The sequence below is a fragment of the Notechis scutatus genome, chromosome 13, assembly GCF_049901735.1.
Source record: "Notechis scutatus isolate UNSWTSFEM ecotype Mainland chromosome 13, rNotScu1.2, whole genome shotgun sequence".
NCBI classification, from domain to species: Eukaryota; Metazoa; Chordata; class Lepidosauria; order Squamata; family Elapidae; genus Notechis; species Notechis scutatus.
The window spans coordinates 10,933,766-10,957,985 of record NC_142021.1 but is presented as its reverse complement, the minus strand read 5'-3'; the positions used below and the strand labels follow the sequence as shown (position 1 = coordinate 10,957,985).

Here is a 24,220-nt window from a genome sequence, read left to right as displayed (position 1 = left end):
CAAATATCGCCTCTGACTGGCCCCGACCCCATCTCTTCTCTGCCTCCCATTGAGTCCCAGCTGATCGGCTGGGTCTTCTTTGTTTGCCCTGCACAGGAGAACAGAGCTGGAAAGCAGGTTAGTGGGGTGGGGAGGGAATGGGGATTTTGCAGTATGTCCTTCCCCTGCCACACCCACCAAGCCAAGCCACACCCACAGCTGATTGGCTGGATCTTCTTTGGTTGCCCTGCACAGGAGAACGGAGCTGGAAAGCAGGTTAGTGGGGTGGGGAGGGAATGGGGATTTTGCAGTATGACCTTCCCCTGCCATGCCCACCAAGCCATGCCCACCAAGCCATGCCCACAGAACCAGTAGTAAAAAATTGAATCCCACCATTGCCATGTGGGCTTTTGAATAATACAGACATGTTTTGTGGACATTTGGAAACATGCGTATAAAACATACACAGGTCATCCTTGACTTACAACCACAATGGAGTCCAGACTTTCCATCTTATGTCCTGATGGCTGTAAGTTGAGACACCTATGTGACCTGAGTTTATGACTCCTTTTTCCCTTTTTTCGCAGAGATTAAGGTTAAGCAAAAGTTAGTGGTAATGCAGTTGTTAAGCAAAACACATTATCTGCAATGATTGGAGTTATTTTTTCCCCATCCACAGAAAGCAAACATCAGTTTCTGCCAACAACGTCATAAATTGCGGGGAAATAACACCGCAAACTGCCATAAATGTGAGCTGGTTGCCAAGCACTCAAAATGCAATCATGTGACTTTTGGGGGGAAGGCAGCCATTGGAACTTTTATTCCAGTTTGTAAGTATCTTTTGGGCGGACGGGGTCCATCATATCTTTGAACAGTCACTAACTGGCCATAAGTTGAAGAACACCTGTGTAATAGTGAGATTCTTAGTAAAAAAAAAAAAGGGGGCTGTTTTTTTTTTAAAAAAATTAAACGCAAAAAAATCAATGTCTACGTAAACAGTGTGTTGTCTGGGTACAATTAGTTTTAAGAAGTAATAATCACAATGATAATAATATTCATAACATTAATAATGATCATATATTAATAATAATATTTGCTTATCCGTTTTAGTGAACCTTCCTTATGGGTTCCTTAAGGCTGTTGATAAACCTAGGAAAGGTAGCTGGGAAAGAAAGAAATTATCTGGGGAATTGAAAATCCAGGACCCAATTTTTATAGGCAGCTGTTTGAATCCTGGCTCTCATTTTTATATCCGGAGTGTTTGGTCTTTTCCTTTCCTACCCCTTGCCAAGCAAGTTGAGGTGATAAGCCCCATCAGGGAAGCTGCCTATAATTGCCTAATTTCGTGCTTCTTTATCCCATTAATTTCATCCCTTGTTGTTCTTTTCTAATTACTGAAATGTGCCATGTCCTCTCGCCCATAATGGATGGCGTGGCACTCTTGACCTCTGATGCCTGCTTAGTTGATCTTGATGAAGTAGATTGGAAGACGGTGCTCCAGAAAGGAGCCAAGAGGTTGTCCTCCCAACCTGTCCTTTCTGGGAAAGACAAGTGGATTTGTCTCTGTGCCTGGAAATCCTGATGCCAGCCCTCCTTGACTTCTCAGAAGAGCAGCCCATGTATTGGCTTGTCTTGTGTCCACCTCAGTGGGCCAAGATTCAAATGCTCTTCTCTGTTAACTATTGGAATCCTTGCAAGCATGTGTTTGCTTCTAGGGTACGAGGAGGAGGGCGGGGAAGGGAAGGGAGAAAGAAACAAAGGAAGGAACAAAGGAAGGAAGGAAGGAAAAAAGAAAGAAAAGGGGGAAGGGAAAGGAAAGGAAGGAGGGATGGAAGGAAGGGAAAGGAAGGGAGGGAGGATGGGAAAGGAAAGAAGGAAGGAAGGAAAGCAGGAGAAAGAAGGAAGGGAAAGGAAAGGGAGGAAGGAAGGGGGAAGGAAGGGGGAAGAGGAAAGAAAGGGAGGGAGGGAGGGAGGGAAGGAAGGAAGGGAAAGAAAGGAGGGAGGGAAGGAAGGGAAAGGAAGGAAGGAGGGAGAATGGGAAAGGAAAGAAGGAAGGAAGGAAGGAAGGAAGGAAGGAAGGAAAGCAGGGGAAAGAAGGAAGGATAGGAAAGGAAAGGAAGGAAGAAGGAAGGAAGGGGAAAAGGAAAGAAAGGGAGGGAGGAAGGGAAGGAAGGGAAAGGAAGGGAGGGAGGAAAGACGGGAAAGAAAAGAAGATGGGAAAGGAAAGAAGTAAGGAAAGCAGAGGAAGGGAAAGAAAGAAAAGGAAGGGAAAGGAAAGAAAGAAGGAAGGAAGAAAGGGGAAAAGAAAGAAAGAAAGAGAAAAGGAAGGAAGGAAAGGGAAAGGGAGGAAAGAAAGAAAGAAAGAAAGAAAGAAAGAGAAAAGAATTTTCTACTAATATTTTGAGAACCCTCCATGGCCAAATCCTAACTCTGCCCTAATTACGGCTCCCAAGAGTCACTCCTCCCACCTAAGCTCATTGTATTGTTTAACTTGACCCAGCCCTCCAAATGTGCCAGAAGTTGCAGCTGGAATTATTTGATCTGCTCTTCCAAGGAGCTGCAATCAACCGTGAGATTCCCTCTGCTCCGCATACCGGCGCTCTAATCAGATTCTCCTCAATTTTGCGTGAGCGAAAGTGTTCAGGACTTAATTTACGACACCTGCTTTGGGGTGATACCGCTGGTGAAGTGCTCCCTGGGGACACATCAGTGACACTGACGACAGCAAGCCATCAGTCTGACAAGAAGATGTCATTCTGAAGTAGCGGAGGCTAATTTATGTGACATAAAAGCTCTTGCCTTTTGACAGATCCCCAATTCCATTCCCCCCTCCCCCCTCCTGATGCAGAAGTTGTGGAGAATATGTCATAACAATTATGGTTCCTGATCCTGTTGCTATTCGCTTTTGTCTAAATTGTGCAGCAGGAGGTTTAAACACTTGTAAGGCTACCTCTAAGATTGCCATGAGGTGCAAATATTGTTGCAAGTATCTAATTGGAGATGGCTTTAGGTTTTATTATTCCAAGCTTTTGGGAACTTCTGTCTCTCCAGAATATGTGCAATGGACTGTTTTACATATTACTGTAATTATATGGTGCCTGGTTGTGTGTCGCTTTTAGTTGTTAATTAGGGTGTTGATGGCTGGCTATTAAGTCATTGATTGTTGTTTTCTTGTGCTACTACACCCTCAGCTCCTTTAGTACCTGATAAATTGATGATAAATAAGCACTCCTGTTGACTGATAAGGAGGCCCTTCTCTCTCAGGCTCCAATCATTTCTCTGGCTATTTTTGTCCCGCTCGGCCAACAATTGTAGTAGCTGTGAAATTGAATGCATGTCCCTGTTCATTGCAGTCTGAAGCTACCAATGAGTTTGTGTCTCTTCATTTAACCGCTTGCTGGCAACTATTGTGCCAATCTAGAGTTTATAAGAAGTGAAAGACATCCTTGGGTCTTGTGATGTGTGAGTGGATAAATACCAAGGCAGCTGCACCTGTCCCTACTGAGCAAGAGAGAAAGCAGACAATTAAACTTCAGGAAGTTTTGGGTTGTAACACATCCCAGTTTGTACTTGGCTCCCAATTCCCTGCTTTTGAATACTTTACGTGGTAATCCAGAACTGAAGAAGCTTCTTGGGTGAGAAGCAAAACATTTTCAAGGAAAAACCCAAGAAAGTCCACAGGCACTTGTCTGTGGGCCCCACAACCATAAGGCCCCCATACTAATATGTGTGTGTTAACCCTTCAATGCACCTTGTATCATATAAATACAGCAACATATTTATTACATTTTACTGCATTTTTTAATTAATAAGGTAAAGGTTCCCCTTGCACATATGTGCTAGTCATTTCCAGCTCTAGGGGTGGTTCTCATCTCTGTTACAAAGCCAAAGAAGAGTCCAAAGACGTCTCCATGGTCATGTGGCCAGCATCACTACACGCCAAAGGTGCACGGAACGCTGTTCCCTTCCCACCAAAGGGGTCCCTATTTTTCTACTTGCATTTTTTAAAGTGCTTTCGAACTGCTAGGTTGGCAGAAGCTGGGACAAGGAATGGGAGCTCACTCCGTTATGTGGTGCTAGGGATTCGAACCGCTGAACTGCCGACCTTTCTCACGACAAGCTCAGGCATCTTAGCCACTGAGCCACTGAACTTATACTAACATGCAAATATATGTTTAATTTTATCGACCATTTACATTTTTATTCCTGTGAGTAGTTGTTGTAGGGGCCCCAGTACACTGCTTTGCTCGGGGCCCATAATGCTGTTAAGACAGCCCTGAGAAAGTCCAATTGTGTTTTGGAAAACCACCGTGACTTGCATGATTGAGAATCTCCATAGACATGTGACACTTAATTTTGTATTCCATTCGAGTGTCTTACCTGTTTTTGTTTTACTCAGGTTGTATTTTCGAGTTTGTTTTATTGTAAACTTCCTGGAGAGCTTCAGCTCTCAGACTGATGAAACATTTTATTATTATTATTATTTTTATTAAATTTTATTGGTTTTTAAAAACAAACATAAACAAACAAAACATAAAAACATCAAGCTATCTTCCATAGGTGTACATACAGTGTGCCGGTTGGTTTACAAATTGTTTTGTGCTTCCATTTCGTAGTCTTCAATTACAATTACATTACATATAATCTCATATTGTCAATCAAAAACTAAATACCTTAGTATCATTATTAATCAATCATTTGACTATACTTTTATTCATTCATGTTTTACAAGATAACCATAATTTACTTAATTTATTATATAACAGTTCATATTATCATCCCAAATCTATCCTAAAATCATTTTGTAGTTATAATAAGAAAGAAGTACATCTTTATATATTTATTATTTTCTAGAAATCTACATATTTCATTGCTGTACTTTATTATCTAACCATTGATAGAAAAGATCCCAAATTTTGTAAAATTGTTTACCTCTTGTTCTCTAATTTCAAATGTCAATCTATTCATTTCAGCACATTCCAACATTTTCTTAATGATTTCCTCCTGTGATGGTATCTTCTCATTTTTCCAGTTTTTAGCAAATACAATCCTAGCTGCTGTTAATACATTTACAATCAAGTATTTCAAGTCTTTACTATATATTTCAGGTAAAATTCCCAATAAAAATATCTCTGGTTTCAAGTCTATATGTTTTTTTGTCATTTTCTCCAACCACACGTGGATTTTAGTCCAGTATTTTTTGGCATCCGCACAAGTCCACCACATATGGTAAAATGAGCCAGGTGTCTGATGACATTTCCAACATTTTTCGGATTTATTCTTGAACATTCTTGCTATTCTTGTCAGGGGAAAATGCCACCTGTAAAACATCTTATACAAATTTTCTTTATATGCTGTTGACATTGTCATTTTATAATTTTGAGACCACAATTTTTGCCATTTCTCTAAATCAATCCCATATCCAAAATTCTTCCCCCAAGCAATCATAGTTTCTTTAACTTGTTCTTCTAGTTTAATTTCTAATAAATATCCATACAATTTTTTAATCACCTTTTCATCAGTACCTGTCAAAATCTTATCTAAGTCAGTCAATTTATCATAGAAACCTTCTGTTTTAGAATCTTTATCATACCTTGAATGTATTTGCGCATATGAAAACCAATTCATCTTCATACCTTGTTCCTCTAATTTTTGCATAGATTTAAGTCCACCCTTTTCATTCAGTATTTCACCATATCTAACTGTTTGTTCCTTTTTGTATATTATAGGATACGAAAATGCTTCAATAGTTGATAACCAGACTGGAATTTTCAAATAACATTGTCTTTTAACCTTCTCCCAGTTTAACCACAGAGACTCCCATATATAATGTCTTCTAAAATACCCCTGTGTTTTAGTTCCTTTGTATCATAAAAAAGCATGCCACCCCAACAACAGACCATGTCCTTCTAATGTCAACAATCTAGCATTTCTTAGTGTTATCCATTCCTTAACTCACTTCAGATTTGTAGCTTGGTAGTACAATTCCCAATTAGGCAAACTAAATCCTCCTCTAATTCTAGCATCTTGCAAAAGTTTTAACTTTATTCTCGCTTTCTTACCTTGCCATATATATTTCAACACAATTTTATTTAAATCTTCAAAATAATCTTTTCCAAGCCTAATTGGAATTGTTTGAAACAGATATAAAATTCTGGGTAATATATTCATCTTGATTGTTGAGATTCTCCCTATTAGTGACAGTTGTAAGTTTTCCCATTTCGCCAAATCTAGCGCTATCTGCTGTTTAAGTTTAATATAATTATTCTCTTTTAATGTGCTACATCTTGCTGTCAAATATATCCCCAGATACTTGATCTTATTCGTAACTTGAATTTTCAATAGGTCTGCCAGTTCTTCCTTTTGTCTTAATAGCATATTCTTTGTCAAAATCTTTGTCTTATCTTTGTTTATTTTCAAACCAGCCACCTTTCCATATGTCTCTATCTTTTCTATCAATTTTGATGCTGTTTCTAAAGGGTCTTCTAAGATGAAAACCAGATCATCCGCAAATGCTTGCAGCTTAAATTCTTCCTTCTTGATTTTCATTCCTTTTATATTCTTTTCATCTCTAATATTTCTGTTTAACACTTCCAAAGTTAACACAAACAACAAAGGTGATAGTGGGCACCCTTGTCTTGTTCCTTTTCTTATATTAATAGAGTCTGTCAGCTCTCCCTCTATCATTACCTTTGCCGTTTGCTTATAGTAGACCGATGAAACATTTTAGATCAGGTTCCTTAATGCTCCATGAGAAGCACTGGGGTTACCAACCTCTGACCACCACCCCCTCCACTAATCTTCTAAGTTGAGACAGCTTTACTAGCACCATCTTGCTGATTCTGTATACCCTGTGGCATTGCTGAGCGCCAGTCATAGGGAGAGCGGAGAGGGGAAATCAGGCATTAAAAAAAACAACAACCAACCAACCCTTAGCAACACAACATTTGTACTAGTTCCACCTAATGAAATGCTGATTCCCCCAGAGCAGGTCTGGGATTTGCAATTAAAAATGGATGGGAAATAAAGCTGCACCATCTGATGTGGGATTCGCTGGGTAAACAATGCTTAATCCCGTCTGGGACCCTTGGTCTTAATGAAGAGCCATGCAGATGTTTACTTAAGCTAATGCTTGTCAGTAAGGCTTAATCTGTAAAAAGTGGAAGGATCAAAGCGCTTAGTCTGGAATGAGCAACGGTCTTTATGAAAGGAGAAGTAAGTACCCTTGATCCCCTCCTAGCTCCCAGTAGCAAGTTGGTCTTTGCGGTTCATTTTCAATGGCTACCCAAACATCCGGATGGGATGATATGATGATGATGATGACGACAACGGTGATTTCATTCAACCCCGTTTCCTTCTGAAATATAAGTGAGGATTGGCTAACCTTGGGGTGATTGGTGGCCTGGTCTTGAGCAAGGAACTGGGTGTGTGGGTGACGTGGCTGAACATGAGCAAGGAACTGTCAAATGAATGTTGGAAGTGTACAGGTAAAGAAAGGGGGCTTTTTATCATCTATGGTAGTCATCAGAGGTGGTATTCGGCCGGTTCTGACCAGTTCTGGAGAACCGGTAGCAGAAATTTTGAGTAGTTCGGAGAACCGGCAAATCCCACCTCTGACTGGCCCTGCCCCCATCTCTTCTCTGCCTCCCATTGAGTCCCAGTTGATCGGCTGGGTCTTCTTTGGTTGCCCTGCCCAGGAGAACGGAGCAGGAAAGCAGGTTAGTGAGGTGGGGAGAGAATGGGGATTTTGCAATAACTGTCAACTCATAAAACATTTTGTATACACTTTTTATAATTGACAACAGAAAGAAGGGGGGGAGTTTCAAAGAGCAGGCAGCAGTGTGGAATCGAAAGTACATTCCATTCATATTTTCCTCAGAGACTGATTAGATGACTGAAACTTCTGCCCTGCAAAAATCTAATTGGAGAGCATGATTGATGACTCTTGACAACGGATGTTTTTCATTGGATGATACATCCAGAGGGATGGGGGAAAAAAGCAAGATCAAGGGGGACAACTACAGTGCTGATCTGGCCCTCCAAGAAATCCAGTTTGACACCCCTGTGATAAAGCAAAACCATTTTGGAGTATGATTCTTATTTTAATACAGAAATTTTTTTGAAAACAGAGATAAAGATGAAACCAGAACTTTTCCTTTTGTGTCTAATGGAAAAAGACCTGGAGAAAAAAAAATTGGAACTTTTCTACTATATATGTCAACAGCAGCAAGACTATTGTATGCACCAAAATGGAAAAACACTTCGATGCCTACCATGGATGAATGGATGCAGAAGCTGATGGAGTTGGCTGAGATGGCAAAATTGGCTATTTTGATTAAAGAAAAGAAATATAAGAACTTTTGTTTCTGATTTGATGTTAATGCCTTATTTTACTGCAATAGTGAGAATTGGAAGTCAGTGTTTTTTTTGGTTTTTTTCTTATCCTCCTTCATTTCTCTTCCCCCTCTTCTGCCCTACCACTTTCCTATTTACTTTTGTATTTTGAATCTTATTTTATCTTATAATCCAATAAAAATGTTAGACTGGACATGAGCAAGGAACTGTGTATGTCTAGTCTAATGAAGAGAAGGACTAGGGGTCACATGATAGCAGCTTTTCAATATTAGAGGAGTTGACACAGGGAAGAGGAGGTCGACCTTTCTCCATAGCACTTGAGAGCAGGAGAAAAAGCAATGTGTGAAAGATCAAAGAGAGAGAGATCCAACCTAGAAAGTTCCTAATTGTGGGGACAATTAACCACTGGAATGGCTTGCCTCCAAAAGTTGTGGGTGCTCTATCACTGGAGGATTTGAAGAAGAGATTGGATAGCCATTTGCCTGGAATGATACAGGGTCTTCATTGAGCAGGGGGTTGGACTAGAAGACCTACAAGGTCCTTGCCACCCTTATTCAGTAAAGGAAGGGAAGGGTCTTGACTTTGAGACAGCCTTATTGTCCTCTAATCGATCCTGACCAGCTCAAGGTTGACTCAGCCTTTCAGCCTTCCAAGGTTGAGGACCCAGGTTGTTGGGGGCAAGAGGCTGACTCTGTAAACTGCTTAGAGAGGAGAAGGACTGTGAAGCGGTATATAAGTGCTATTGCTAAGCCGAGAGAAACTTACTAATAAACCTTTCCCATTGTATTTTTCCCCCAAGTAGAGACAATCTAAATTTCCAGTGAGATTAAAAACAAACAAACAAAATCTAAGCTGAGAATTTCTCCAATATCTTCTCTTTCTGTGAAAAGGGAGGGATGGAGGACAGGGAAAATAATTCTCTTTTTCATCATTTCCAGCATGAACTGAAAACGCAAGATAATCAGACTGATTCGTTTCCCAATAAATGCAGTCCAGGATGACAAACCCGATGCAGATTCAATTTTTGTCTAAAAGAAAAGCCTAATAAGCAAGATCAGTTCAGAGTCAATCCCCGCTAATAGAATTCAAACATGTGCCCCCTCCATGCCTAAAGGAATATATGAATGGTGTTATCGTTCTAAGATTCTCGGTAGTTGGGTTTTTCCACCCCACCTTCTTTTCTCATACCAAAAGAGAGTGATTGTTCTATTTGAGGATTATCAAAATATCTCTCTTCTTTCTCTGCTGGCATATGCATTTTTCTCTAAGTGAGCTGTAAATATAAAGTGGTTATCAAACTAATTGTAGGAAAGCAGGAAGAGCTGGGGTGGGGTGGAGTCAAACATGTCATTAGCTTAGAATTGTTGGCTGGCTGGCTGGCTGAGGAATTCTGGGAGTTGAAGTCCACAAGTCTTAAAGTTGCCAAGTGTGGAGAGTTCTGATCTAACTCATTATTTGTAAGTCATCATGGCAAGTCATGTGTTAATGTTGGGAGCTACCCACATGACTGATCCAACCAAGATCTGAACCTGGTCTTTTCCAGATGTTTTGGACTATACTATAGTCATGTTGGCTAGGGCTAGTAGGATTTAACCCCAAGACACAGAGTTGCTTGCTCTTATATTGAAGGAAATGCATTATTCTTGCTTTTTTTTTCTCCCGACAAAGAGATAGAGACTTCTAAAATCCTGTTATTTTCTGGTGTGGGGCTAACCTTAACCCCCTTCCCCTTGGATTTATTCATTATTCACTTCAGGGTCTGCTTGTGTTCTTCCTTTACAGGTCTCAGACAACTGCGACACCATCTTTGTGAACGGGAAGGAAATGAAAAGCAAAGTGGACGCCATTGTGAACTTCACCTACCAGCATTTTACCACTCAGCTAGAAATCACTGTATGGGTTCCACGGCTCCCGTTGCAAATTGAGATCTCTGATACCGAACTGAGCCAGATCAAAGGTTGGAGAATTCCCGTCACCTCCAACAAAAGGTATGGGATCAACATCCTGTATATTGTTCTTGGGAATCTGCCAGTAGTCCTTCTGATGCAATATCCCATCAACTAACGCCACCAACCAGTTGCCTTGCAGAAATTTCTAAGCTCTGCCTGTTAAAGATGGTCTTCTCCTCTGACTGTTAATCCCCAACCTCTTGTAGATGGAAGTGTTATCAGTTGAAATAAGGAATTTGGCACCCCGTGGTAAATATTTCACACAGTGAACTGGCTTCATTTAATTGGAAAATGAAAAGAAAAAGAGAGATGGATTCGTGTTTTAATCTCCTACTTAAATTCCTACCAAATCATTGGCCAGTCTGAATTCAGATGTGGGCTTTAAATAGTTTTAATAACTTCTTGCATTAAATTACTAGGATCCAACAAGGACATTCATATTGACTCGAAGTCAATGGCAATTGAAGGATCCATTTATTTCACTACATCACTTGAATCAACTAAGGACAAAGATAGTTGACAGGCTTGGGTGAACCAACCTCTAATCAAACCTGGTTTAAAGAAGTGGGCTTAATGTCCTACGGATTGTCTTCTTCCAACAAATCTTGAAGAATTCTTTTGCTAATCTCCAAGAGTCTAAAACCAGCAAGGTGCTTATTATGTAACTTGCTGGTTTCCAATTATTCCTGATCTTTTCTTTTTTTCTTGAATATATTTCACGCCCTTGAATTCCTTACCCTGGACAAATATTCTCAGCAGAAGCATGTAAAAGATCTTCTTATAGAAATTGTAAATGTAATTCCATCAATTACATTTCATCCAGATGCTTCTGTGCATTGAGAAAACAGCCCAAGCAAAGGATTTCACAACAAACATATCCATATTTGGGGTTTTCCCTCTAGAAATTGTTGAAAATGATTGGCTTTTTTTTAAAGGCAGTATTTCACAAATCATGGAATTGCATTTTAAGCTGTAGCGATGTCGTGTATTTGTGCATGCAGAAATTGTAAAATAAATGGAAAGATGCAGAAAAAGTTAATATCCTGTTTTAGACCAGGTCTGTAGAATACATCCGGAAATAATTTTCAAATAGGAACAGCTGATTTGGATGCTGAAAATCTCACTGCACTTCAAATCTATTTCCTAATTTTGTTCATCTTCGCCAAATTAGATCTTTCCACCCCTCTAATGTAGTCTCTTTTGACTACAGTCTAGTCTACACACCACATATCTGTTTATCCTTTCGGAATTTAAACCTGGGTCCATCCGTGTGCAAAAGTTATTTTGAGTTCCGCTTCTTCTCCTCAAAGACAGATCAACAAAATGAGTGCCAGCCTTCTATGCAACCCATTAAATGTAGTCAAGCACGTATTGTTGAGGCTGGCAAAAATTTAATAGAGAAAAATACATCCTTTGGCGGATCAAAAAGATACATCACGTCAGACGCCCGTCTGCCGCATTGTTTCAAGTTTGCATCTGCAAATGTTTGACTGGACCATTTGTGGCGAGATAGCCAAGGCAGGAATAAACTCAGCCTCGCCCGTGCAATTCAGCTGCCAAGTGTTCTAACTTTCAACATGATGCCGCGTTTTCAAAATTTAACCCCAAGAGGCATCTGGCTTGCATCGATCGAGCCAGCTGAAAACTTGCTGTGCTGTTTGCAAGCCGGTAAACTGTCCCCACCAACCGTTCTTTCGAATAATGCCAAGCCACAGGGCACATCTTTTCGCCAAGTTTGGGTTTTTGTTGTCGTCGTTCAGGCAAAAAGCAGAGATGGGAAAAGAGTTGTGTGAAAATGACAGTTAAATGTGGTCTGCCAGCTTGCTCTCGCTCTCTGTCGCTCTCTTTTTAAGGGTCTCCTGCAGAAATTTCTTCTTTTAGTTGTAAATAATCCAAATAAATGGATTTCAGACACGGAGGTCTTCAAAACAGACCAGCACCAGTCCAGAACTTAAACTCCTGGAGCTCCAGATAGGGCAGCTTCAATAGAAATATAAAAAGGAACCCCTATAGACTGTTTTGATGTTTCGAAATGCACATGAAGAAAGATTTTGGCGATCAAGAGGATTGGGGAAGTGAGATTAGTGCCAAGAGAAGCATTGAGGGGACTCAATAAGTTTAACCTTGCCCCAAAATAACCTGGGAAATAGGAAAGCTTTCTTCCAATACCTAAAATAATGCTGGATTAAAAAAAACTTAATTATCCCAGATTGTAGCAAATGGGTTGCAATCATAGGGTGAAAGAGGTCTTGGAGAACATCTAGTATAAGATCTGTGGAGATTCTCAGTCATCCAGATCATGGTTGTCCCAAAGGTCTAGAAGATGATCAGGCTGAGCCCGAGGGAGGGGTCAAACATGCCATAAGTCACGAGTCCCTGTGCACCTGCAAGAGATCTAAGTCCAGCCCACCTTGAATGCCTCTCTTATCTCCCACTCATTTCCCCCACTGCTAGTTGAGCAGATTCTTATAGAGAGCTTAAGCCTGCAGTAAATCTTGATGCTCATTTAACTGTCTGAATCTCCTGATTTCCTCAGCATTTGACATTAAATGCTTTTTCCAAAAGGCAACTGGGCTTTCTTGTGTTTTTTTCTTTGAAAATGTTTCGCTTCTCATCCAAGAAGAACTGAAGAAACTTCTTGGATGAGATGTGAAATGTTTTCAAGAAGAAAAAAAAAAACAATCCCAAGAAAGTCCAGTTGTCTTTCTGGGAAAAAAAAAAAAAAGCACCTTTGGGACATTTAATGTAGTGTTTCTGAATCTCAGCAACTTTTAAGATGTAGGGATTTCAACTCCTAGAATTCCCCAGCTGGCCACTTTAAGACGTGTAGACTCCAACTTCCAGAATTTTGGCTGGGGAATTCTGCGAGTTGAGGTTCATGTATCTTAAAAGGTGTTGAGATGCAGAAACACTGATCTAGTTGATTCAATGGCCACCGCAGGGACCCACTTGAAAACTTCTCACATTGGGAAGTCCTCACTAGTCCCATCCGTCTCATGACCAACTTTTCCCAGGCTTGTTATGATTCATTCCCCACTAGAGGAGCCTCCCAGATGGAAATTTGGTTTCTGGTTAGGTATCTCCTCAGGATTAATGTACTACGGGCGCACCGAATAGAAAAACCGGCTTCTGAACTGAAGCAGTCTTGATCACAGCAAATGAAATGAATAAATTTAGATTAAAGTCAAGTCAGAGTTGGGAGTGAGGCAGGCTAAGACTGATGGCCTGTATAAGGACATTTATTTTGATTCATTACATGGCTAGAAGATAATTATTCCCTTGTTAAAGTTCCTGCATCACCTTTGCAGGGCCAAGAGCTGAGAAGACAGAAGGAACGTTTCGCACTTGATAATGGCTGGCTAATGAGCCAGTTTTATGCTCTTTACATTTTGATAATCCTGCCTCTTTTTTAAAAAAATCTATGCAAGCTTGCTCTTCCCTGCCCAGTCGTTGGTCGAAGAGTTCAATCTTTGGATGTAGAGATAGGCATCAACTTACAACCACTTGTTTAAGCGACTGATCCAAATTACAATGGCACTGAAAACAAAAAAATGAATTACAACCTGTCCTCCCAATGATGACCCTTGGAGCACCCTCATAGTCCCCTTATCAAAATTGGGGTGCTGGCAACTGACTTGTATTTATCACAGTTGCACTATCCTTGGGTCACATGATCACTATTTGCAACCTGCCCAAAGAGCTTCTGAAAAGCAAAGTCAACGGGAGAAGCTGGAGTTGCTGGGTTTATGTAACAACCTCATGGTTCACATAGATAGATAGATAGATAGATAGATAGATAGATAGATAGATAGATAGATAGATAGATAGAATAATAGATGGATTATAGATAGATAGATAGATAGATAGATAGATAGATAGATAGATAGATAGATAGATAGATAGATAGATAGATAGATAGATAGATAGATAGATAGATAGATGATAGATACGATAGATAGATAGATAGATAGATAGATAGATAGATAGATAGAATAATAGATGGATTATAGATAGATAGATAGATAGATAGATAGATAGATAGATAGATAGATAGATAGATAGATAGATAGATAGATAGATAGACATACAGATAGATAGATAGATAGATAGATAGATAGATAGATAGATAGATAGAATAATAGATGGATTATAGATAGATAGATAGATAGATAGATAGATAGATAGATAGATAGATGAATTGAGAGAGGAAGATAGATAGATAGATAGATAGATAGATAGATGAATTGAGAGAGGAAGATAGATAGATAGATAGATAGATAGATAGATAGATAGATAGATAGATAGATAGATAGACAGACAGACTAAGAGAGAGAGAGAGCGGTAAAGATAGATAGATATGGTAGATAATGATAGAGAGAAAGGCAGATACATACATACATACATACATACATGATACAACATACATAGAGAATAGAGAAAGAGAAAGACAGACAGACAGAATGTTTGAGAGAGAATGGCAGATAGATAGAAGGATAGATAGATAGATAGATAGATAGATAGATAGATAGATAGATAGATAGATAGATAGATAGATACATGATAGACAATGATAGAGAGAGAGAAAGGCAGATAGATAGACAATGACAGATAGAGAGAGAGAAAGATAGATGATAGACACAGACAGGTGATAGACAAATAAATTCTGATCAATTCAGGCTATGACTCATTTAATAACTACCTTGCTTAGCAATGGAAATTTTTGGTCTAAATTGTGGCCGTAAGCCAAGGACTATCTGTCTGGGGAAAACAAAATCAGGCCGTTCTTCAACATAACCGACACCTTTCTCATGATGTGCACATCTGCCTTGACAGGCCCACCCGTGACAGCGACGAGGAAGAGGATGACGAGAAGAAGGGCAAAGGTTGCACCCTCCAGTATCAGCACGCCATGGTGCGTGTCCTGACTCAGTTTGTGGCAGAATCCTCTGACCTCGGAGGACAGCTGACCTACATGCTCAGCTCTGAGTGGCAGTTTGACATCACAGACCTGGTGGCTGACTTCATGAAGGTGGAAGAGCCCAAAGTAGCCAAGCTACAAGGGGGGCGAGTTCTGATTGGTCGGGAGCAAGGGATTACAACTGTCCAGGTAATGATGCAAAACCCCAACCTTGTTGCAAGAATCTAAAGACAACGGAGGTTTTGGGTTACCAGATTGGAAGCTTTCTTTTTAGTTTAGTTTACTTGATTGTCATTGCACCTCGTACAACGAAATCAAACACCATCTCCAGTGCACACCATGACTATGAAAATAAACACAAACACACATCCTTCACCCTTCACAGATTGAACCGGAAACCCCCGACACCACACCAACACTGCACTATACAATAGAATTCAACAGAGCTACTGCCCTGGGATAGAAGCTGTTTTTCAGCCTATTTGTCCTTGTTTTTATTATCCTGTACCATCTGCCTGATGGTAATCGTGCAAAAAAAAAAAAAGGGTTCCCAGGATGAGATGGATCTTTGAGAATGTTTTGAACTTTCTTAAGGCAGCGGGAGCTGTAAAGCTCTTCCAAAGAGGGGAGAAGGCAACCCATGATCTTCTGGGCAATGATGTCCACCCTCTGGAATGCTGTCCTATCTGCCACTGTGCAATTGGCAAACCATACAAAGGTGCAGTAAGTTAAAATGCTCTCAATGGTGCAGCGGTAGAAGATCACCAGCAGTTTTTCATTCAGTTGTTGTTTTCTGAGAAGTCTCAGGTTGTATAATCTCTGCTGGGCCCTTTTGACCAGGGCTGCAATGTGAGCCCCCCAGGTCAGGTCCTCTTTTAGGGTAACACCCAGAAACTTAAAACTGGTCCCTTGCTCCACTCAGTCTCCAAGAATAAGCAAGGGCTGGAGGTCTGATCTCTTCCTTCTATAGTCCACTATAGGTTCCTTGGTCTTATGGGTGTTGAGGACGAAGGTATTGTCTCCACACCACGAAAGCAACCGGTCCACCTTGTCTCGATAGGCAGACTCACCCCCCCCCCCAGAGATGAGTCCCACCACTGTTGTATCATCTGCAAATTATTATCAGGCATCGGTACTTACCTGGCTGAAAGAGTGGGTAAATCTGAGACATAGAAGATGATTAATATTGGAGGAACACGATCTTCAGCTGGGGTGGCATGCTTTTTTGTGGTATGAAAAGAATAAAAGATACACAGATACTTTCAAAGACATTATGTAAGAAATGCATTACTTTTAGTGTGGGGAAAAAGTAAGAAAAAACTGTAGGTTTGACTTTTTTTTGACCAGTCTGACTTTCTACAATGGAAGCACTGATACATCCAAATGTTATTAACTTGGAAAGAATTGTAATATACACAGATAGCTTAAATGAAGATGGGGAACTAAAAATGACACAGGAATTGCAAAACCAAGGAATAGATGTGGCCATACTTGCAAATACAACAAGATATATGAAAGATGCAAAGATACATGGATTCTATAAAGAGCCAACAATACTTGATCAGATATTTTGAGGGATGGATAAAAAATGAATAAAGAAAATACATAATCATTTATTAAGTTACAAAATGGAACACGAACAGGGGAAAGAAAGTGATGATAGCGTGGGCGAAAAACTTCGGATACACTACACTAAAACCCAACCTTGATAGAACATAGACCACACCTTACTGAATATTGAGGAGAGCTTAGAAGGCCGAATCAAACCAATGGTTTCCATGAAGACACATTAGCTGTGAACTTGTGGCAGGGGTGAAATGCTGCCGGTTCGGCCTGGTTCACCTGAACTGGTAGTTAAAAAAAATGCTACCAGTTCAGCCAACCAGTATTTTCGAGGAACAGCTGGGCAACGATCAGCTGTGCCACGTGATTTAGATTCGCTAGAAAGCAGGAAATCATTGGATTTCTTGCTTTCTGGCTAATCTAAATTGCATGGTACAGCTGATCCACTTCCCCTTGCAGTTGTACTTATCTCGGAAGGCTTCAAAATGCTTTTTTCAGCACCCAGGAGGTTTCCCTGAGGCCCAATAGGCCAAAAATGGGGCACAGGCGGGGTGCTGCAAAAGAAAAAAAAGACTTTTGACCCCCCCAGTCACATGACCACATAGCCACGCTCACCCAATCACACAACCGACTGGCCACACCCACTTGGCAGGGCCCACCTGGCCATGCCCACAGAACCTGTAGTAAAAAAAAAATTAGAATCCCACCACTGACTTGGGGGATATTTTAGAAATCGCATCCTGCTGAGGTAGTGAAGCAGGTTTGCAGGTAATAAGTCTGAAGGCTGAAATTGGAAGATAGGTTGGGGATTCAAAAAAAACGGTGAGAAATGCTCAACTTTCAAAAGTTCTAAGGAAGCCCTCCACATTCTACCTTCTTGCTTGGGAGTCAGTTCTGTTGAACTCAGTGAGACTTCCAAGCAGACAGGTGAGGATTTTAGATTAACAGTCTTTTCTGTAAGCTAAACCGGTGATAGGTTTGGGGCAGTGTTGAAATACTTGAGAGAGTTTGAGTTTTGCAACGGCCACTAATTGGGAGGAGAAAAATCTGCTTCTTCCTCCAGTGGACCAGCTGAATGATGGCTCTGAAGACCCCAATTCTTGCTTAAAAATCACTGTCTGCCTGTCTTACGTTGAGCCATGTGAGTTTTCACCCTTTTTCCCCCCCCAAATTCACATTTTAAGGTCCTTTCTCCTCTGTCCGATTCCATTCTGGCTGAGAAGACCGTGATTGTACTGGAGGACAGAGTGACCATCACGGACCTCGGAGTACAACTCGTGGCGGGCCTGTCCTTGTCTCTCCAGACAAATAAAGGGAATAAGAGATTGATGGTTGCTACAGCCTCTGCTTCGGATATTCTTCATGCAGCTAAACAGGTAGGAAGGATTTAGGGATCATCATCCATTGGAAACACAGAGGAATGTTACATTTCTCTGAAAACGAGATTGTAAGATAGACACCTGAAGTGACCAGTGTATTAATGCAAAGGACAAACTTGTACATTGTCCAGACTGGATTCTGTCTGTCTATCATCTATCTCTATGCCTGCCTGTCTGTCTGCCTATTATCTACCTACCAACCTGCCTACCTACCTATCCATCCATCCATCCATCCATCCATCCATCCATCCATCCATCCATCCATCCATCCATCCATCCATCTATCTATCTATCTATCTATCTATCTATCTATCTATCTATCTATCTATCTATCTATCTATCTATCTCTCCACCCACCCACCCACCCACCCACCCAATCCATCCATCCATCCATCCATCCATCCATCCATCCATCCATCCATCCATCCATCCATCCATCCATCCATCCATCCATCTATCTATCTATCTATCTATCTATCTATCTATCTATCTATCTATCTATCTATCTATCTATCTATCTATCTATCTCTCAATCCACCCATCCATCCATCCATCCATCCATCCATCCATCCATCCATCCATCCATCCATCTATCTATCCATCTATCCATCTATCTCTCCATCTATCCATCCATCCATCCATCCATCCATCCATCCATCCATCCATCCATCCATCCATCCATCCATCCATCCATCCATCCATCCATCCATCTATCTATCTATCTATCTATCTATCTATCTATCTATCTATCTATCTATCTATCTATCTATCTATCCATCCATCCATCTAGCTATCTATCTAGCTATCTAGCTATCATCTATCATATTTCTAAACCGCCCATCGCAGAGGGAACTCTGAGCAGTATACAACAAACTGTTGAAATAGAAAATGGTACCTAAAAAAATTAAAACTACTGTATCATCTAAGCCTTCTCAATCAAATTTCTGCAAACTTGCTTTTTAGATCTTCATCACTGGAAGCTTTCAAGAAGAGACTGGACTGCCATTTGTCAGAAATGGTGTAGGGTCTCCTGCTTGGGCAGGGATTGGACTAGATGACCTACAAGGTCCCTTCCAACTCATTTAATCTATAATCTATAGCTCCGACTGACAAACAAGTGAGGAGATGTTCAGAGCAGCGGTGAAACCATCTCAAGTATTGGGTTGTTGGAAAAAAAATATGCTAAGCCCTTGTCCCTTTTACCCTAATGACAATATTCAACCATAAAATAGAGTGAGAACTACAAGAATATGGATTTTTGGTATATCAGGTGCACTGATTGGAAAACTGGAAACAAGCCAGGATGATCAATGGGAAAATGTTTGCCCAGTTTTTCAGATAATTGCCTCAAACAAACAAACAAAAAATCAAGAGAGGAACCCAAAGGTACATTATTTCAAAGAATTAGGCAGGCTTAGGAAAAACATTTGGGCAGGTAATTTCAGGGAAAAAGGTCAGATTGATTTCAGGATGCCTCGTTTATTAAAGTGGTTGGAATAGCTTAGAGGCAAAATGCATTCTGAGACATGCAGATGGAAAGATTATGTTAAAATTGAGCATTCATTCTTTTAAAAGCCACTTGTGTGCAAAGCAATTTCCAGTTGGTTGTTTTAAAAACAAGCCAGCGTAGCAGACTCTCCGGGATCACTGTCTTATCCACTTTAGCATCTGTATACTGTATTTTTTTTTTAATTCCGTGTAATCTAAAGGGTTCTTTTTTTCCTCTCCAAATGTACACTTTTTTTTGCAAACATTCTGCTCCATCATCAGTGGAATCGCCCCTCCCCAGTGAATAAAAATCAAAGCACTATCTGCAATCCTGTGAAAACACCACATTGACTTTCAGTTTTGTGGAGGTGGGGAAGAAAAGAAGGAATACTTTCAATTTGATTAAAATGTTAATACTGCAAAAATCTGTTTTATTACTGCTTCACTTCCTGCCCCTCTGTGTGGTTTGACTGGCAATGAAAGCAGACGGTATGATTTCCCTGAAGAGGAGAAACAGCAGATCCTTCAAACAGCAGATCCCCCAAATGGCACCAATGCTTTTCCAACTCTTTGAGACCCCCACAACCCCAAATCTGTTCAGCGTCCTTGTGATGGGTGCTATTTCTCAACCTTCCCCCCCAAGAGATCCAACCACAGTTCTCTTGCTTCTAACTTAATCTCAGTCATAACCATTTGCCCGACAAGAAAGTTGGGTCAATATCACAAGTGAAGGACTAATTAAATCTATTTATTGCTAAAAGACTATGTACAGGAACCTTCTCAACTAATGGTTAGCACCAGCTAGGAGTTAGATAAGGGTCCATGGAATTCAAGGGAGGTTGGACTAAGTTTGCTTGTGACTATGTCGGGATTCTAGGCTGATTGCTCTTTTAACTCTGCCTTACTCTTTCCCCTACATTTATATTGAACCGAACTGAATGAAATTGTGTAGAACAGGGATGTCAAAACTCAATTTCATTGAGGGCTGCATCAGGGTTGTGGTTGACCTCTGGGGGCCAGAGTGGGTGTGGCCAGCTGGACATTACTCATGTTGGGGGTGCCCATGGTGGCCTAAGCCCTCTGCCACTGGAAACGGGCCCCCAACCTCCATTTTTGGATGCAACAGCCTCCTGCAATCCTCTGCCAGCGAAAACAGAGCTCGGGAAAGCTGCATGTGGCCCTCGTGACCTCTGATTTCTTTGGCAGAGGCACCGCAGGCCAGTCCTTTGCTGTTTCCAGGGCATCCTTGTGGGCCAGATCTAAGTACCTCATGGGCTGGATTTTGAGTTTAACACTCCTGTTGTGTAGAGCCACCCATTCCCTTTACCTCTCACATTTCTCTGCTCCTTTTCTCTCTCTCTCTCACTGTAGGAAGCGGTGCTCAGCACTTGGCTTTTATTTAGCGATGGAACCGTGACCCCTTTAGACATTTACGACCTGAAGGATTTCTCCCTGGTGGTCACCTCACTGGATGAAATGGTGGTGTCTGTCCATCAAAGCCAGGAAGATGACTGGCCAACAGTGGTGTCTGAAGGTGAAGGCCAAGGGCCGTTGATTAAAATAGAACTGGTGATAAGTGAGGCATGCCAGAAGTCCAAGCGGAAGAGCAGTTTGGCTGTTGGGAAAGGGAACATCAAGGTGAAATTTGGCCGAAAAACATCCGAGCGCAAGAATGGCAAAGATGCAGAGAGTGGTCTCAAAAGCAATTTGATAGAAAACTCCCTGGAAGGGGAGAGAGCAGGGCAGGATTGGTCCAAGCACGATGCTTCCATGAATCGGGATGAGTTGGCCAACCCAAATGCAAGCTCTAAGTCTCCCATCCATCCAATTAATTCTCATGGAGAGGAACACCTTCAAAACCATTCGCTTACTTCTACAAGCTTTCCCACCCAAGAGGCTGTACCAAGGCAGAATAACCCCGGTGATCTCAGCTTGGTTTCCAGGGGTTTAACCGACCTGGAGATTGGGATGTATGCTCTTCTTTGCGTCTTCTGCTTAGCCATCTTGGTCTTCTTAATCAACTGTGTGGCGTTTGCCTGGAAGTACCGTCACAAACGATTCACCATCAGCGAGCAAGGGAACATCCCCCATTCCCATGACTGGGTGTGGCTGGGCAACGAGGTTGAGCTGTTGGAGAGTCCCGTGGACATTTCTCTCCCCTCTGATGAATGCACCACCATCCTGGACCGTGGGATGCTTTTTGAAGAAAGCAACTTCCTCCTCAATGGAAGTTCTCAGAAGAGCTTCCACAACCAGATCCTTCGGTCTTCTGAATATGATTGTGACAAGGACTTCAGAAATGAACCTATCAACCCTCCCGGGCCCAAGCGGAAGAGGGTTAAATTCACCTCCTACACCACCATCCTGCCCGAAGATGGTGGCCCTTACACCAACTCCATCCTTTTTGACAGTGATGATAACATCAAATGGGTATGCCAAGATATGAACTTAGGGGAGTCCCAGGAATTTAGAGACTATATGGAAAGACTTCAGGACCATATGTAAACACAGACAGACAGACAAACACACAGAGACACACCTATACATATATAAATATATATAAAACAAAACACAATTATCTTTTTATGTTTGTATTCACCTTTATGCCTTCTGTTTTATGGGTGATGGAGCCGCGAAACCCAGCCAATGATGGGGGAACACTTCTCCAGATGGGGGAGATCTGGGGCCTCACGATGGTCGTGAGATGGAAACCCTGGCTGTCTTCTCGTTCATTTGGATACCAAACAGCTACCTACACATCTCGGAGGAACACAATGAACCTTTTTTTCTTTTTGTACGCCACCGGAAACTTGCGATAGCCAATCCTGTTCAAGCTCGAGACAAAGAAGATAGGTTGGTCCGTTACGTTTTCACACGTTGGAAAAAAACATTTTGGAGACTGGGTTGGGGTGGGATTGATTTCTTTTATTTGTCCCCCCCCTAGAAAATCTTTGTAGAAGCACAGTCAAGATTCTGTCTTCATAGCCGGAATCAACCCTCCTTGTAAAAAAAAAGAGAGAGAGAACAAAATGGCCAACACAGGCCAATCTACCCTTTTTAATTTCATTTTAATACCGTTCATTTGTTTCGCAGTATTGTTTAAAGAGCTTTCTTAATTTTGTTTTTTAAATTTTTGGGTGGGAGGACAGAAGTGGTGGGATGGGAGGGTGGGTGTGTTTCCCGGTACATTATATGCCTTTTCTTTTGAGAAGACTTTTCAATCTTGGTTGTGCCAAAGTATCCTGCAATATAGTCCTATGAAGACAGCACCATGTTTAGTTGATAATAAAAAGAAAAGAAATATATATAGATATATTCACTGGGAGCAGCAACAAATGTGCCCCGATTAAATAAGCAGCAGGGTTGTTTTTTTTGTTTTTGTTTTTTGTTTTGGTGGAAAAAAAATTGCTTGTTTGTATAAAACTCCTGTGTTCTATTTTGGTAGAGACCTTCTCACTTCCTCATTTGGTAACTGGAGAAAGTAGAGCAAGGCTATGAAGATCGGCATGTGGGGTGTTTATATATGTGAAAAAGCAGAGTAAGATTTTGAGCAGAGGTAAGTTTGTAGAGCAGGGGTCCCCAAACTTGGCCACTTTAAGACTGGTGGACTTCAACTCCCAGAATTCTCCAGCCAGCTTGAAGTCCACCAATCTTAAAGCTGCCAAGTTTGGAGACCTCAGTTGTAGAGCTTGCCTGGTCTGAGGCTACAGTCTCTCTCCGATAAATAATACAGAGCATAGACTCCTAGGGATGGAAAGCTCTTTGGGGTTCTTCTAGACCAACCCCTTGCTCAAGGTAGGAACCTTACACCATCCTGGTCCAATGACCATCCAGTTTATTTCTGAAAATCTCTAGTGATGGAGCACCCACAGCTCTGGGAGGCAAGCTGTCCCACTGATGAATCGTTCTCACTATCAGGAAATCCCTCCTTCATTCCGGATAGGATCTCTCGTTAATGATCTTCCACCTGTTACTTCTTGTCCTGTTCTCAGGTGCTTTGGATGGACTCCTCCCCTTCTCTGTGATCACCCCTCAAGTACTGGCATGTGCCCCAATGCAGCTCATTGGGTTAATTCCTTTCAGGATATCTAGGATCTCTATTCAAAGTTTTGGAGCATTAATTCAGCGGCAGAAAAATATAAACGCAGATGGCTGATTTAACGTCTTTATAAAGATAATAAGTAGATTTTACAAACCAGCTGTAGATTTCTCCAACATGGAGCAAACTCAGACAGAAGTAGACATGTTACAAATGCAGAGCTTCAGCAGTAACTTCAGCAGCTCAGAAACAGACACCAGTTTCACTTTAGTTCAGCAGGCAAGCAGAGGAGAGAAGCAGTTTCATTTTTAACAGACAGACTCAGAGCTTAACATAGCTTCAGAGTTGCCGAGCTTAATATAGAGCCACGCCTAGGCCACTTCTAGTTTCAGTTTCCAGCCTAGGCTAATTCTAGTTTCAGTTTCTAAACAGTTCTCATTGGCTGACTTAGTTGCTATGCCTATTTATTGGCTGACCTTGTTACCATGCTCTATTCCAGTTCATGAATATACTCTGATAGTCTCTTGCTTCAGCAGCGGGTTGGACTAAA

At 41.2% G+C, this 24,220-nt stretch overlaps 1 protein-coding gene across 2 annotated transcripts in view; it reads left to right on the top strand.

Moving 5' to 3' along the window:
* The window catches only part of LOC113425230 (transmembrane protein 132B-like), a 157,166-nt gene extending 134,411 nt beyond the window's left edge, over positions 1-22,755 (top strand). The window contains exons 1-5 of one of the 2 annotated variants that reach the window (XM_087942980.1): positions 7,383-7,466; positions 10,117-10,322; positions 15,117-15,390; positions 17,949-18,140; positions 21,003-22,755. In XM_087942980.1, the coding sequence (XP_087799106.1) occupies positions 7,446-7,466; positions 10,117-10,322; positions 15,117-15,390; positions 17,949-18,140; positions 21,003-22,136 (1,827 nt within the window). In that variant the 5' untranslated portion in view covers positions 7,383-7,445 and the 3' untranslated portion in view covers positions 22,137-22,755. Of the gene's footprint in view, positions 1-7,382; positions 7,467-10,116; positions 10,323-15,116; positions 15,391-17,948; positions 18,141-21,002 lie in introns of those variants that run through there. The other variant, XM_026687284.2, reaches the window with a different exon arrangement.
* The last annotated feature ends 1,465 nt before the right edge of the window (positions 22,756-24,220 follow it).